The sequence below is a fragment of the Aspergillus wentii genome (assembly GCF_001890725.1).
Source record: "Aspergillus wentii DTO 134E9 unplaced genomic scaffold ASPWEscaffold_6, whole genome shotgun sequence".
In the NCBI taxonomy this organism is placed as follows: Eukaryota; Fungi; Ascomycota; class Eurotiomycetes; order Eurotiales; family Aspergillaceae; genus Aspergillus; species Aspergillus wentii.
Genome location: NW_024467837.1, coordinates 1369905 through 1387562, shown reverse-complemented (window position 1 = coordinate 1387562; position 17658 = coordinate 1369905). Strand labels below are relative to the sequence as shown.

Below are 17658 nucleotides of genomic sequence, written 5' to 3'. Positions count from 1 at the left end.
TTTCTTCAACACTGTTATTATCATGTAGATTCCATTATTCTATTAGATTATACATGTATAGATCAAGCACATTAGCACTATCAAGTGAGTATTGGCAATTCGTGCGGGATTGTCTGATTAGTTATTACATAGGAGGGCCATGGAAGAAAGATTAGGTAAAAAATGTATTTGTTGCTTACCTATTCAAGACCGAAATATTATTTTCAGGCGCTTATACAAAATAAATAGTAATAGTAAGTTCGAATCTTGTCTTGCTCTGACAGCTGCCCTATAGAGCTAGTCCGTTGAGGAATTCATTTGCCTGATAGGTGCTTTGTGTCTGTATCTTACTCTCTTTTAGACTGGAAACAGGTGAAAGTCACTCTTATGAGTACTGGACTATTGAATCAACTGCTATATTACAGTAGACTGTTGTTTTTATTGTTTTTTTAGATAGATTTGAAAGCATTTCTAATTACTATCATGTTACACATTCTATTATTATAACACTAAGAAAATTAATTTGATAATGACCCATTACACAGGAAGTTTACCTACTAATTTCATACATGTGTGGTAACTTGTTAGAAAAATTAAATGTATAAGAGTTCTATATATTTATTACTATATTACAATTTACACCTATATATGTTATAGAAAACAGGCTATAATTAATCGCATAAGATAAGCAGGGCAATAGGTGGCACCCATGTTTATGACATAAAGGATAGTAGAATGAGGGTAAAGGGAATAACTAAAAAGGAATTATAAGTCCTAAATATATTATTATAGACAGGCATGCATTGGGTTCCATGCAGTGAAACCAGCACTTAAGCATTCATTCAAAAGCACTAGAAGACCCCTAAATATTTAAAACGTAGCACGTGAATGTATGTAGCAGACAAGGTAATATGAAGCTGTAAGGAAACAAAAAGGACAAAAATTGGGAATGGGTGATAATACAATAGTGGGCCTAGCAACACTTTCCACCTGTGTTGCCATTCAATCCAGAGCCTTGCTGCTCTATGCTGACGCCCTGAGAGCCAGCTTGATCCGATTTAGACGTATCCATGCCCTTCTTAATATCTGAAGCAAGGTTGTAGAATGCTGTTTCAATGTTGACGTTGTTTTTGGCGGAAACTTCAAGGAAAGGTATGCCGAGTTCGTCAGCAAGCTGCTGGCCTTGTTCAGTGGATACAGCCCGTTTTTCTTCCCAGTCACACTTGTTTCCAATGAGAATTTTGTGAACACCCTCACTTGCATGTTGCTCAACATTTGAGAACCAAGTTCGAATATCTGAATTGGCGTTTAATTGTCAGTGTCCACAACACATTTTCGCACAGTCCAGGAAAGATCTTACTATGGAATGAACGTTCGTCTGTGACATCATAAACAAGAAGTATGCCCATTGCCCCCCTGTAATATGCTGTCGTGATGGTCCTAAAGCGCTCCTGCCCAGCTGTATCCCAAATCTGGAGCTTTACCCGTTTACCATCCAACTCAATTGTACGAATTTTAAAATCGATCCCGATAGTAGTGATGAAAGATGGTGTGAATGAATCTTCGCTGAACCGCAAAAGGCAGCATGACTTTCCGACACCAGAGTCTCCGATCAACAGCAGTTTGATCTATGGCATTGATAACATTTAGTGAATATACCTATCCAAGAAGAAACCAATACTTACCAAAAAATCGTAGTTCCTTGTGCCCGCCATTATGAATGACGCGTGTCTGATAGGCTGTACAATGCTGATGCCGATCAAGTAAATGGGCGATTCAGAACGTTGTACGGAGAACAAACGCCTGTTGGTGACTGAATATTAGGGACGGGCTTTCCTTGTGGCCTTTCGTTTCTGCTATTTCTCTCCGGCGATATTGTCTGCAGGGAACTGCAGCCACCGTATGGTGGCAAGCTTTCTGGTTTCTCTGAACGTTATGGGGATTCGGATTCGTGTCGTATGTTGGAGAACTCAGGGGACTGGGTCGTTTCAGTCCTAACAGCGGTCTGCTTATGAACTTAGGGCCAGGAAAGTAAATGTTTTGTGTGATCCTGTGTTGAACATATGACAATGTCCTCCGTGGACATGAAATAAAAAATTACCAGAATAGAATGGTGTTTGATGTTTGCTCAGTAGGTGGAGGTGATGACGGTAAGCTAGGGGTGTAATAATATGCCGAGTCGTTAACCCACCCAGGTGGCACACCCCATCAAACATAGGTACATACAGCGGACTCCAGATACCTCGATGCCACCTTAAAAAAGAGAATACGTGAAATACTCCGTTACATCAAATTGTTCTTCTAGTTTTTGTTGCTTATTTACTTTTAATTTTCTCTCGCTACGGTGTTTCGGAGCTATAAAATGGAAGGCAATCAATCTATGATGACACTATACGGAACCTAAGTTATCATTTCATTGAGCGTTGTGGTGGATGGGAAACAAGTCCAGCAGGTATAGAGTTCTCCAATTCAAAATACTTCCGTGTAATAGCCATTCTGTAATGCTACCTCTGTGCGGTGTTTCGATAGGGATGTAGGTTGTTTCTGGCTGGCGGCGGCGACGAGTACTTGAAAGCATTGGTCCCGTCGACCAGGTTTCTGCAAAACCGTTATTCCACCGTCAGCACTACAGCATTCATGCTTATTCGGCCTAGGTAGTAGGTTGATAGTATTAGTGCATTATCAGGTAGCGTATATTCACTACCTATCAATTATCCCATGCTAGCGCTCCACACAGTGGGATATATAATAATTGAGCTATCCATTCAGTTAATTGAAGAAATACATCAGAGAACAGGCTGCCTCAATAATAATATCACATGCGCTGTTTAGAAAATATTATTGAAGCTATTTGGAATATGCCCATGCTATTCTCTTGGTGACCTTCAGCTGCCTGTCAATCCCGCTTTGAATATTGATCAAATCTCTGATATCCCTCCGAAGTTCACGAAGATCTTGCCCCTTTAAAAACAAGACTGCCTTCCGAAGCAATATTTCCGTGTCACATATCAACAGACCATGATCTTTGTGAGAAAGAATTCCCTTGGCATTGGGGGATGACAATGTCAAAGTTCGGTCAATATTCCTGTTGGAGTGTCAGCACCATGGAATTACCTGCAATTCCTCTTGCACATTACCGTAGAGAGCGTTTAAGCCCATCCTGTTTCCTGCCCATTTGCAACCCTCTCCTACTGCCAAAAACACCGTAGATCCAATGAAAAACAGTGTATGAGACCAGGATTCCCGGGGTGAGACCAACAAAGCTACCAGTGACAAAATATTAATTTGCTGTAATTGACGAGTTAATAAATGAGGTACTTACCCAAAAACAAGCTGCTGGCTTTTGAGAAGAGCATCAATACCACTGATTGCTATTTCAACATCTACTTTTGTCTTCTGAACTTGGATCAGAAGAGCGCGTACTAAATCCCCACGCACAGTGCCCAGGAAGGGCGTTCGTAAGTCTCTCTCATATGCTTTCAAAACTGGAGTAAGGTCCCCTTCTTTTACTTTGTTAGTGATAGCATGGATATCTGTCACTGAAGGGCCTTCCTGGTTCGTCTCCTGGTGATCAGTGATGAAGTCAGAAACCATTCTCTCTAAACTAGCTCGATCGGCTTCTAGGCTGTTTTTGCTCATGATGGCAATTTCACTTTCTTCGTCATGCCTTATAGTACCAATGAGTTTCTGAATTGGTTCAAAAACCCAGTTGTTCCAAAAGTCAACAGCAGTAGAGCCGATGCTGAAGACCCATTGGATAAGCTCAGCACGCCGATTCGTTAATATCCTAAGAGAAGTGCTTGCTGACATTATCACCATGGATAATGGTAGCCAATAGCGTACGAGACGTGTGGGACGCCCATGTGTGCTGATAATAGTCTTTGACAATTTTGTATTGGTTGGTATCAGCTCTTGCAGGATGTGAACCAGCCTGTCAAGGAAAATAGCAGGTTTTTGAAAGGGGGATTCGCCATCGACCTGACTTTCAACAAACGCAATGTCTCTATCAATCGCTGCAGATATACTCTCCTCGAAACCAGGAGAGTCGCTTTCACCCACTGCATTTCGCAGAATGGTTTCCACCAAGATCACAGTTCGTGAAATCATGTCACACCATTTTTCATTTGAAGATTTGCAGCGATCCCAGGCTGAAATATCATCACCCAGATCAAATGAGAGGCATGCTTCCATAAGAAGTCCAATGCTGCTAGCATGTGTGCTTTTCATTGTGCTCAGAGATTTCCGCTTCCGTTGAATTTCTGACCTGTGCATGGCAAACGGCGACCACATTCCCGTCTGCAAAGAGTGTTTTTTTGGTGTGTGGATACATCGTCGAATGAATTCAATAAACTGCGTCCACCTAGCAGGAATGGGCGTTGAACCTCGAGAATGTGTTTCCGGTTCCCACGAATCCGAGTAGGCGTCCCTGACTACCTGCCACAAGCGAAAAGGTGAGGTCTGCAGGGTATAAAGCCCAGAATACAAGGGGGAGTTTAGAATTTCATCCCAGTATATGAGCTCGTCATTTAAAACCAGTGTCCGTTCCAAGAAATTGTTCGCTACCAATCCTATTGCCTGCACAGTGGTTTTTGCAACCAGTAACCATATAAGATCCGGTGCTTGTACAGCAAATGAACATTGAGAGGTTTCATGTGTTCCAAGTATTGGTTGAGGAAATTTAGTGATTAACCTCGAGAGTCTGCTAGGCTGTGGCACTCTGTGGGGTTTGGAAGCTATGGCGATTGAGTGTAAGAAATCCTGCCACTCGGCCATTGGATAAGTTGGCGAACTGCATTCATGGGCATATTCGATGGTTCCCTTTGAAAGCTCGTCAAGGGATATTTTATCAAGAATGTGTTGTTGGATCTTGTCGAGTTGTGCGTCCAAATGGTGAATATTACTAGATGATGTTGAGCCCGAGTTTTGAGGAGGGGGGCAGGGAACAATGTATATCTAAACTCACTCATTGATTAAAGACATTTCACAGGTAGTTGCTTCTGTAATGGAAGATTTTAGTATTATATTTACTACCTAAGTACCTAGGTCCAGAGTACATTCCTATCTACATGTAGTAGTAGGCATCTTTGAAACAAAACATGCAAACAGTAACTCGGTACTCCATAGATACCTACCTTAGTGACTGCTACTACTTTTACGTACTACCTCCGAGCACTACATAACAGAACTTCCAAGGTTTATCATCATCGACTCTATGGAGGTGTCTATGTGTATCAGTTTAAAATTCCACACCACTTTTCTTTCATATATAGTTACCCAAGCCGGAGTACTGCTTGAGTCCTGGCTCATTACCTAGCCAGGGGGTATGTTATCTATCATAGGTATCTACCTAGATCTGTAGGTACCTGTAGGTATCTGTATGATCTCATCTTGGGTTAGTTCTATGTACATAGGTGGTACTCCGTACTCCGTACTCCGTATCATCTCGTAATATTTTTCTAGGTGGGGTCTGCCCGAGGTATTGCTACCTTATGAGTATGTACTCCGTACTCTAGTTATATATCCCTTTCCATCAAATAGGTTGCACTAAGTTCTCTGCAATAATTGATGAGTCATGCATAGCTAATTTTGGCTATGAACAAGGACATCTGTTGTTTTTATAGGGGACTACCCACCTCATCACCACGGAAAATATCCCAGAAGTATGGAGTGTTCCGTATGTACTACCTTATGCAGTACCTACCTTACCTAATTAGATAACTACTACAGGGCAGTTACTTAAGCATCTAGGCTATCACATAGTTAGTAGGCGCCTAGGTAGTATTATGGTTGATAAGGCTGTTAGATATGAAGAATGTCGTGGTATGACCGATGCTATGAGTGAAGATAGTTAATCTTTCTAAGACTGTCTAAATACTACATTCGTAAAAAGCGATTGCTGCCTGCAGGGATTTTTGAGGTAGGAACCCCTGTACTCCGTTTGATACATAAAAGGTTGTTTATCCATACCTACTGAAGCCGTGGAGGTTGCCCAGCCACCCCTGTGCTTATGTGCTATGTATGTATTAGTGCCTACCTAGTAAAGGTACCTTAGTTACCTAGTGTCCGTACTTGATTGGTAAGAAAAATAGGGAGCCATCCCCTTGCTATCAAATGATCAAATCATGTGTGTACAGTAGGGTCTTACTAAGATGTGAAATAATAGTGGAGTCACACAGTGGGGTATAATATCGGTCCAAATCGGCTAGGCAGTGGTGCCAGGGGAAAAGGCCAAAAAAAAAGTCTCGCCACTTCGGGAACGGATGTCCTGGTCGCGCCGCCTTGGCTACCAGCTTGGCCCTGAAATAGTTATTCCTGCCCACCATTGACTCCCACTCTCATTACAATTTGGCTTGTGGTTTTCTTTATCTCTTTTTTTTCTTGCACAAAGATTCAACATAGTCAATTGGGAACTGATCGAGCTGAAGCAATTGGCTTGGTACTCGAAAATAATTTTTTTTTTTTTTAAATAAACATTCGTCGAATATTATGTGAGTCCCAGCTTCCCCTATTCTTCTGGTTCCGCCTATTCTGTTTCTGACGAAATCAAGGAATTCGACACTGTTGTCATCGTCACCTGAAACCTATTGGGGTCAGTTTGAGGAAATTTCCAAATACAATACTCACCTGGGTATAATCGAAAGACTCTGGACAGCATGGTATGCATGGATGCAGAATGATGTTCTGGCTACAGGCATCATGTCATTTATGATGCATGAACTTGTCTACTTCGGTCGATCGCTGCCCTGGATCTTTATAGACAGTTTGGGAGTCCTCAAAAACTACAAGATCCAAAGCGTGAGTGCGAAGAAATAAACTCTGCCCCCACCCCCAAAGGGAGATGCAATTCTAACGGATTGGTAGAACAAAATACCTTCATTGCGCGAGCAGTGGAACTGCGCGAAATTCGTATTACTTAGCCACTTTACTGTTGAGCTGCCTCAGATTTGGTAAGAAGGCCAATCATTCAATCCGTATGCTTACGATTAGACTAATTATGTGTGACAAATAGGCTTTTCCACCCAATGGCTCAGTTTTTCGGGCTTTCTACATCAGTTCCTTTCCCATCTGTGTGGACGATGGCATATCAAATTGCTATATTCTTTGTCTTGGAAGACACATGGCACTACTTTTCCCATCGTGCCCTCCACTGGGGTCCCCTCTACAAGGCCATTCACAAAATCCACCACCAGTACTCTGCTCCCTTCGGTATGGCTGCCGAATATGCTTCTCCAATTGAGGTCATGATCCTTGGGTTTGGCACTGTTGGTTGCCCGATTCTTTGGTGTGCTCTGACTGGTGACTTGCACATTTTCACAATGTATGTTTGGATTGTGCTGCGTCTATTCCAGGCCATTGATGCGCATAGTGGCTATGAGTTTCCTTGGAGTCTGCACCATTTCCTCCCTTTCTGGGCTGGAGCTGATCACCATGATCTCCACCACGAAAAATTCATTGGCAACTATTCAAGCAGCTTTAGGTGGTGGGATTACCTGCTTGACACTGAATACTCGCCTGATGCTATCAAACGTCGGAGAGAGAACAAGGCTTCGGGCGCAGCAAAGAAGGCCCAGTAGCTTTATTGGTTTATCTTTTGTTCGGATACAAAAGGGATGCGTGATGACTGGCCCTGTTTACTTGATTGGGCAGATGACTGGTGTACTCCCATAAATGGGTTACAGCTGTTTTACAGCAGTCTTTATAATTAGTTTATAATTAATCATATTGCGGAATTAATATAATATGTAATAGTTTTATGATATATATATAGATATATATATATAGGGTAGGGATTTTATTTAAGTGTTACTACAAGTAACTGTGTTGAAGATAGACCTCCTCCACACTGAATGGTGGTGAGAAAGTGGTTATCCACTATATTGAAGCCTCGCCGCGGAGAGGCCATCTGATAGGATAATCATTTATTCATCTCAAGTAGTAATTATAGGGACTATATAAATAAATAGTTATCCTGGTTAATATTACGGCTAATAACTTGCTTTGTTTATATAGTTTACTTAATAGTATAAATGTGACAACTGGTGGCCGCATAGTGGCGCTTCCAGTGATATCTTATGTAATCTGCTTAATAATATACTAAGTTAGCCTACTATATATTATATAATTATACTATAAATACCCTTAATATTAAATATATTATACTATACCTTAGTAATTAGTTTAATATAATCTATCTATATATTCTACTACAGTGGGAGGAATCTAGTTTGCACCCCCCCCCCGCCAGACCGCCTCCGCAGACCGCCTACTTAGATAGAATTGTATTCTGTATACAACCAACGCGTTGATTATGTATTCTATATTATATCACCAATATGGTATGAAAAAGAGGCCCAGAACTATCACTATAAATGTAATCTTAAATCTGTGAGCTTCATTCTATTAGCTGGGGCGTGAAATGAATTCATATAAAGCATCTAGAGTGGTTAATTAATATAATTAAAATAACTCTATGGTGTGAAGCTATTTAGGATAATAATAAAATATAACTGCGCTCTAGCCCCCTATATAAGCTCTCTAAAGAGCAGAGAGATTATTTATATAATTATATAGTCTCTAATCCCTATATAAAATGGGCAGAACTACTAGATAAGGTAGATTATATTATTAAAAAGCACTTAATCTAGAAGCTTTTATATAAGATAGGATATTATAAATAGAAGTAACTTAAACACCTATTTCTTTATAAAATCTATATTAAAAAGTGCCTTAAATAGGTGCTTTTTTATATATATTATACTCTAGAAGACTGACTATATATCTAGTGGTCTAATAAGTATTCTATTAAGTAAGGTACTAGTATATATCTAATCTAGACCTTTAACTTACTAAAGAATTAACTATAGGAGGGGGATGTTAAGATAGTTAACTATAAGAAAGGAGTTAAGTAGATATTTTAAGCTACTTTTTAAGGAGAGACCTATATAGGTCTAGTACCTCTAGATAGTAATCTATTAACTCTAAAGGGTAGTATATCTAGGTTTATTATTTATAAGCTTTACTATACTTTTTTACTAGATCACCTCTAACCTAGTAATATTTTTATATATAATAGTGCTAGTATCTATTAGGCTAATATTATTAAAGCTCTTCTTAAAGACTTAGGTATTAAAGTTATGGTTTAGCCACTATATTTACTAGATTTAAATCTAATTAAGAATCTATAGGTAATTATAAAGTAGGAGATTTATAAGCTATATCCTAACCTAGAGAATATACTAAATATAGAGGAAATATACCTAAGTTTAGTTAAAGTAGCTAAGGAAGCCTAGCAGGTAATTAAATTACTAATTTTAAGATATTTAGTAGAGATAATGCCTTATTATATATAAGTAATTATTAACGCGGATAGCTGGTATATAAAATACTAGGGCAAAGGCAATTTTAGAGGTTTAGACCAGCAGAATAATGAAATATTATTAGTTAATCAAAAGCAGCTCCCACAGGCAAAAAAAGGGGGGGGGGTGCAAACTCAGTACACCTCACTGTATATTCTCTATATACTTCATAAGATATATTCTAATAGTTTTAATTACTTTACTTAGTAGATTATCTAATATAATATAATATAAACTCCTTAAAATATTTAATAATTATTATAATAACTTTAATTATCTTATAAACCCTACTAGGGCTATAATCTTATAAAAGGCTAATAATAAAAATATTAATAATATTCTTTAAATAAACTAGCTTATAGTAAAGGAACTCTCTATAATATTTAAGATTAAAATATAGATATTAATTAGGCTATAAATAATAATATTATTATATCTTATACTTTAGATATCTTATATTAGAACCTCTAATTAATAATATATTATAAGATAATGACTATATTAATTTAAATCTTAAAAATTAAATAGCTAAAGCTTAATAACCTTAATTAAAATATTTATATAGATATAATACTCTATTAATTTAAGATAGATTAAACTAGGTTATTTAAGGTTTACTTAATTCTTTATCTAGATATATAAACTTTAATAAATAATAATAAACTATGTTCTTAATTATAATTAATAATAATAATAGTAAAGTAAAGCCTTCTTTATATTTAATAATTATTAACTTATTCTTAGATAAGAATATATATTAATTATAAGATTTTATAAATTAACTTAAAGTATATTTTATATAATTCTAAGACTAATTTATTATTAATAAATAATAAAAGGTAACCTATAATATTAATTACCTTAATTTAAATTACCTTATAAAGTAAGACTAAGAAATAAATAGCTAAAAGTTAATAAAAATCCTTAAATTTTTATTAAAATTATACTAATAATTTAAGAATTCTTTAATAATATATAACTATCTAGTATAATAAGGCTTAATGATTAGAATATTAAAATATTATTAATTTTTCTATCTTTTTTATTATATTAGAGAACTAACTTCTATATTAATATATAAAGGAATAAAGGAAGTAATACCTATTTATAAAAATCCTTCTAATTATATAATATAAGATATAGGAATCTAATATAGACTTTAAGGACTTAAGTAAGTACTTAATATATTTATAGTCCCTTAAGAATAGCCTACTTAAGTACTAATAGAAGTTATATACTAATAGAAAGGATAAAGACCCCTTTAAGAAGGAAGGGTAAGTGTCATACCCTAGGATCTTATAATGGTACTGAACCTATAAAACCTATAAGTTAAGCGTAGGAACAATAACCTATAACCCTAATCTAAGGATAGTAATAGTAATTAAGATACTCCTATGAGTTACAATACTTAAGAATATAATAAGGTAATTAAGGAGAGAAGTAAGGCTAAAAAGGTATATATACTTGAATAATTAAAATAAGTATCAAAGAGGTAACTTATTATATAATATAGGTAGGTTACTTAATAGTAGCTATAAAGAGTATCTTATAAGTAATTTATAATTCTCTATAATGAGAATATCTATTTCTATTAACTGCCTGATTCTGCGTGGTACAGTCACTGATAAGAGTGCTGTAACGGTAAGGTAGACCTTAAGAAGCTATAGAAGGCAGTCTATAAAAAATATAAAGATCTTATTCTAGATTAAATAAGTATAAATATAGCTTAAATCTACTATAAAACTAAAATAGACTCCTTTACTATAGATATAGATAGTATAATTATATAGTACCTAACTATTAATTATTATATCTATATAATTAGACTCCTATATGTGAAGCTAATACAGACGTCTTTTTAAAAAAATAAGAGATATAATATTTAGAGCTATAGTAGTATTAGATCTTAAGAAAGAACCTTATAATAAATAAATAATATTTAATATTATTATTAATATATCTATAAGTCTAAAAATTATATCTACTCTCTTGGATTATAGTAATAGATCTAGTTTTATCAACTAATATTAGATAAAAGAGTATTTAATTAATATAAATAGCTTAATATATCCTATTTAAATTATTAATAGCTATATTATAAATTTATATAATAGCTATAAACTTAAAATTATTATTATTAATAATAATAACTTAGTATAGGATTAAGTAAAGACTTTTAAAGTAATTAATATAATATTTTATAATATTATTCTTAGCTTTCCTTAGCTTAAAGCTATTAACCTTAATATATATTAGTTAATATATAAGTAGTATTATTATATAAGGATAATAAAAATTAGGTTAAGATTCTTTTATTATAAGTTTATATAGTTATAATTATATACAATACTCCTATATATATTCTCTATATTTAATAACTTATAAAAGGTAAATTAATTATATTTTTTAATATTATAATAAATAATTTAAGAGTTTTAAAGAAGTATTTAGACTTCCTTAATATCTTTTTTAAAAAGGAAGCTAGGATTCTAGCTTTATATTAAGATTATAATTATATTATTAAATATATAACCTAATATAGCTTCTTTATACTACCTAATTTATATATTAAGTAAGATTAAATTATATATTCTTAAGGATTATATTAATAATACTCTTATAGAGGGCTAGATTTAACCTTTAAAAAGTCTTACTAATATATTTATCTTAAGAATAGATAGAAAACTACTTTTTAAACTTATTATAGCTACTTTAAATATTAAGTAATATCTTTTAAATATAAATATATCTATAATATTCTAGTCTTATATTAGTAAAACTTTTAATAATCTCCTTAATATATATTATATTATATACCTTAATAGTATTCTTATCTACTTTTAGAATAAGGAATATATCTAATATATATATATATATATATCAATTTAAAATAATTATATACCTTTAAGCTCTATATTAAATTAAGTAAGTATATCTTCTATATTATTATTAACTTTTTTAGGTTTACTATTATATTAAAAACATATATTTAACTTTATACTAAATAAATTAAGCCTATATCCATCTTCTTTTCACCTTATTATAGCTAAGTATAGTAGATAGAAGTAATAGGCTCCTATTAAGATAGCTAATTACTTAAATAGTAATAATATAGGTCCTAAATATATACTCCTAATAAATAATAATTAATATACTAATATAGGATATTTCTATTATATAATAGCTTAATTAAAGTAATCTACTAAGAATAATAGTATAATTCTTATTATAGATACTTTTATTAACTTTATAAATACTATAATAGTATTAATTAAGATAATTTAAGATAATATTACTACTATAGCTACTACTACTATACTTTTAAAGAAAGAGATTATATAAATTAAAGTTATATTAAATAGCCTCTTAAAGTATATTATTAATATAATAAGAATAGCTATTAAGACCCCTTTAATAATAGCCTTATAGAGTATATTATACTAGGACTAATTAATAGCTTATATATTATTTATTATCTCTAGTCTCTAGATAGAGGAAATATATTTTAATAGATACCTTAATCTTAAATAATTAATTCTCTAGCTTATCCTTATTCTTTATAAGCCCTACCCTAGTCCTTTTATTATAAGAAGACCTTAAATTATATATTTATAAGATAGCTAGAGAGATTATTAACCTACTGTATTATTAAAGGGAGAAGGAAATTATTAACTATATTAACTAGACTATTTAAGAGTCTAATAATAACTAGATTAAGTACTATAGATTCTTAACTATATAGGTATTATCTAGTAGTAATATAGTCCTTTAAATAGATAGCCTAAAGGATATTAAATAATTAATCTATTTAGCTATATAATATAGGGTCTTTAATAATAATATAATATTAAAGAAGCATACCTAAAAGGTTATTATTATAAAGGGTATTATTACTAAGCTTAATATAAATTAGATACTAGCCTAACTAAAGTTTAAGAATATTATATATTTAATAGCTACTTTTATTAAGATTACTTATATAGGATAGCTCTCTAGATAGTAATAAATAGAGGAATAGGAGCTTTAAAATACTAATCTAATAATAGAGTTTAATAATAACTAAGCTATTAATATTACTATTATCTATAGATTAATACTATATAGTAAGAATTATAAATATATTTATTATAATAACTTTTATAATCTTTAATAATACTTTAACTATTAAGAATATAATTATATAGCCTAAAATTATAAATACCCCTTCTATTATATATACTATATAAAGGAATATAATATTAAGAAGTACCTAAATACTAGAGATTATAATTATACTTACTATATAAATTATAAAAAAAGAGAAGAGATATATTATTAATTACTTTATCTTTAACTAGAGCTACTTAATTTAATAAGAATAACTTACTAAAGCCTATTAGAACTAACTAACTAGGCCTATTTTTTATAAGGTATTATCTTAGATAGAGATTACTATTAGAGTACCTTCTCTTAAGGAATACTTCTAGAAACTAACCCCTATAAAGGTCTCTAAGGCTAAGAAAATAAAAAGATATACTACTTAAACTAATACTTAAATTAATATTTAAAGTTAATTTTAGCTAAGGCTAATACAGTGAGGTGTACTGAGTTTGCACCCCCCCACCCCCATTTTTTGCCCGCAGGAGCCACTTTTAATCAACTAATAATATTTCATTATTCTACCGGTCTAAACCTCTGAAATTACCTTTGCCCTAGTATTTTATATACTAGCTATCTACCTTAATAATTACTTATATATAATAAGGCATTATCTCTACTAAATATCTTAAAATTAGTGATTTAATTACCTACTAGGCTTCCTTAATTACTTTAACTAAACTTAGGTATATTTCCTCTATATTTAATATATTCTCTAGGTTAGGATATAGCTTATAAATCTCCTACTTTATAATTACCTATAGATTCTTAATTAGATTTAAATCTAGTAAATATAGTGGCTAAACTATAACTTTAATACCTAAGTCTTTAAGGAAGTACTTTAATAATATTAGTCTAATAGGTACTAGTACTATTATATATAAAAATATTACTAGATTAAAGGTAATCTAGTAAAAAAGTATAGTAAAGCTTATAAATAATAAACCTAGATATACTATCCTTTAAAGCTAATAGATTACTATCTAGAGGTATTAAATTTATATAAGTCTCTTCTTAAAAAGTAGCTTAAAATATCTACTTAACTCCTTTTTTATAGTTAACTATCTTAACATCCCCCTCCTATAGTTAATTCTTTAGTAAGTTAAAGGTCTAGATTAGATATATACTAGTACCTTATTTAATAGAATACTTATTAGACTACTAGATATATAGCTAGTCTTCTAGAGTATAATATATATAAAAAAGTACCTATTTAAGGTACTTTTTAGTATAGATTTTATAGAGAAATAAGTATTTAAGTTACTTCTATTTATAATATCTTATCTTATATAAAAGCTTCTAGATTAAGTACTTTTTAATAATATAATCTATCTTATCTAGTAGTTCCACCTATTTTATATAGGGATTAGAGATTATATAATTATATAAATAATCTCTCTACTCTTTAGAGAGCTTATATAGGAGGCTAGAGTATAGTTATATTTTATTATTATCCTAAATAGCTTTATACTATAGAGTTATTTTAATTTTATTAATTAACTACTCTAGATACTTTATATAAATTTATTTCATGCCCTAGCTAATAGAATAAAGCTTATAGATTTAAGATTATATTTATAGTAATAGTTCTAGGCCTCTTTTTTATACTATATTAGTGATATAATATAGAATATATAATTAACACGTTGGTTATATATAGAATATAATTCTATCTAAGTAGGCGGTCTGCAGAGGCAGTCTGGTGGGGGTGCAAACTAGATTCCTCCCACTGTAAACCTATTAAGAGATATTAAAATAGTTAATCTTAAGAATACTAATCTATTATAATTAAGAAGAATATTATAGTAAGCTAATCTTAATCTTAAGTAGCCCTAAGATTATATGAGAAGTAGAAAAATATTACTTTAAAGAAGGCTAATACTAATAATAAACTATTAAATTAAATTATATTAGATAAATATCTTAAAGAGATTAATAATATCTATTAAACCCTTTAAGATATTAAAAAATTTTATATAAAATATATCTTATATAGTAAATCTAGTACCATTTTTATTATTATTTTTATAACCTCTATCCTAGTTAATACTACAATAATTACTTTAGAAAACCTTTAAAAAGTAAGGAAATAGTATTAGAACTATAGCCTATTTAATAATATTAATAATAACTAAGATAAGAAAGATATACTAACTATCATTAATATAATTATTAATAGGATTCTAGATATCTCTATAAGCCTTAATAATAATTAAACTTAATAAGAAGTAATATCTTATATCTCTATATTCTATAAGCTAATTAATCAAAATCTAGAAAGAAAGTTATAGTATATATCTTTAGGAAGGGGACACCTCTCTCTGCTGCATTTTTTAATAAATTTATCTTATTATTGTATTCTTACTTTAAAGATATCTTAATAATATACTATATAGGGGTATAGTACCCCTTTAGGCCTTTAAGTAAGAATAGGCTAGAATAGGATAATAGTAGCTATTATAGTATTTACTATATAGAGGAATATAATACTAAATCTTTTACCTACCTATTACCACTATTTTATTTAATAGGAATCTAACTGTCACACCCTAGGATCTTATAATGGTACCTAACCTATAACCTATAAGTCAAGCCTGGGAAACACTAACCTATAATACTAATCTAAGGATATTAATAGTAACTAGGGTATTCCTATAAGCTAGGAATACTTAAGAATATAATAAGGTAGTTAAAGAGAAGTAAGGCTAAAGAACTATATATACTTTTTTAATTAAGTTTTAAGTATATAAATAAGTATCCTTATATATTCCTTTTAGATATCTATAGTACCCTAGATAGTCCTTCAAATAGTATATATAAGGTATATTAAGTTATATATTAAGGTATATACTATCCTAGATAGTATACTAAATAGTATATTTATTAAGATATAGTATTATCTATAATATTATATAAGTATATACCTAATAGTGGCTGTAAAGAGTATTACTATAGTAAATTATAATTCTTTATAATAAGAATATCTAATTTCTGGGACTGCCTGATTCTGCCTGGTACAGTCACTGATAAGGGTGCCATAATATTAACCTTAAAAAAGCCCCCTTCCTAGACCTCTTTTCCTACCCCTCTTTATATAAATATACCTATATATATTATTAGTATACTAGTAAATACTAATTAGTTAATATATCTATTAAAGAGAGGTCCTTAATAGAGTAGATTCTTAATTAGCTTAAGATAACCTACTTAGCTAATCTATTAGTACTATTTTATATATAAACTAGACATATTTTATATATACTTAATAAGTATATACTATCTCTATACTTTTATCTTATATTATTTATATTACTCTCTACTGAGACCTAGCTATTATATTTCTTAATTAGAATGGCTTAATAGTTAATACTAGTTACTAGTAATAACTTCTCTATTATTAATATTACTTCCTATTTTATAATATATTATAAAGTAATTATATAATATATAGAATAATACTTAATATAGAAAGCTAAGATATCTTAAATTAGTAAATTTACTTATTAGGCTTTTATAGAAATAACCTAGTTAATAAACTACTATATTGTACCTTCTTTAAGTATAGAAGGGGATAGAGCTAGTAAGTTATCTAGGTTAATATTAATATTAATTAATATAACTTTATATATAAGAGAGGTCTTTAGCTAGATATAATAAATATTTAATTTATTATCCCCTTTCTCTCCCCCCTATTAATACTCCCTACTAGCTATACTAGCCTATAAGAAGGATAACTAGATATATATCTATCAAGATAGCTATACTATAGATCCTTATTAAGAAGAGAGACTATATTAAGAGATCTTACTATCTAATCCTTATATAATATATAGTATGTAAGATAGGTAATAAGTGAGTTATATCTATATTAAAGGAAATTATTATTAATTATCTCTCTTTATAATTTAGTAGTAGTAAATAATACTATTAAAAACTATATATTTCTATAAGGTTACCTCTTACCTACTAAGCTATTTAATCTACTCTATAAATTTATATAGTATATTAGATATTATTATTTTAGTTATATCTGGTTTATTTATTATATATTAAGAGTTACCTACTACTATTATATTAATAACTATAACAAGTAAAACTACTAGATCTATAGGAAATAGTCTATATATAAATATGTTAATTACTAGAGATATTAAATAGCTAATAATATTAATACTAATTATCTAAT

The 17658-nt window shown here is 31.1% G+C and overlaps 3 protein-coding genes across 3 annotated transcripts; 1 reads left to right on the top strand and 2 right to left on the bottom strand.

The window, feature by feature from the left end:
- Positions 1-952: 952 nt before the first annotated feature.
- On the bottom strand, positions 953-1694 carry srgA (Rab family GTPase srgA; the record flags this gene model as incomplete). The annotated part of the gene is made up of 3 exons (XM_040828497.1): positions 953-1275; positions 1340-1607; positions 1665-1694. 3 exons carry the CDS (start codon positions 1692-1694, stop codon positions 953-955), a joined length of 621 nt encoding a protein of 206 aa, XP_040686791.1.
- A 1132-nt stretch (positions 1695-2826) lies between these two features.
- ASPWEDRAFT_115528 (NCA2 family protein) lies at positions 2827-4752 on the bottom strand (the record flags this gene model as incomplete). Its single annotated transcript, XM_040828588.1, has 3 exons — positions 2827-3064; positions 3117-3242; positions 3302-4752. The coding sequence occupies 3 exons, from the start codon at positions 4750-4752 to the stop codon at positions 2827-2829; spliced, it is 1815 nt and encodes a 604-aa protein (XP_040686790.1).
- Positions 4753-5191: 439 nt separating this feature from the next.
- On the top strand, positions 5192-7741 carry ASPWEDRAFT_61273 (sterol desaturase family protein; the record flags this gene model as incomplete). The annotated part of the gene is made up of 4 exons (XM_040838569.1): positions 5192-5205; positions 6528-6774; positions 6841-6926; positions 6989-7741. 4 exons carry the CDS (start codon positions 5192-5194, stop codon positions 7551-7553), a joined length of 912 nt encoding a protein of 303 aa, XP_040686789.1. The 3' UTR covers positions 7554-7741.
- Between the last annotated feature and the right edge of the window lie 9917 nt (positions 7742-17658).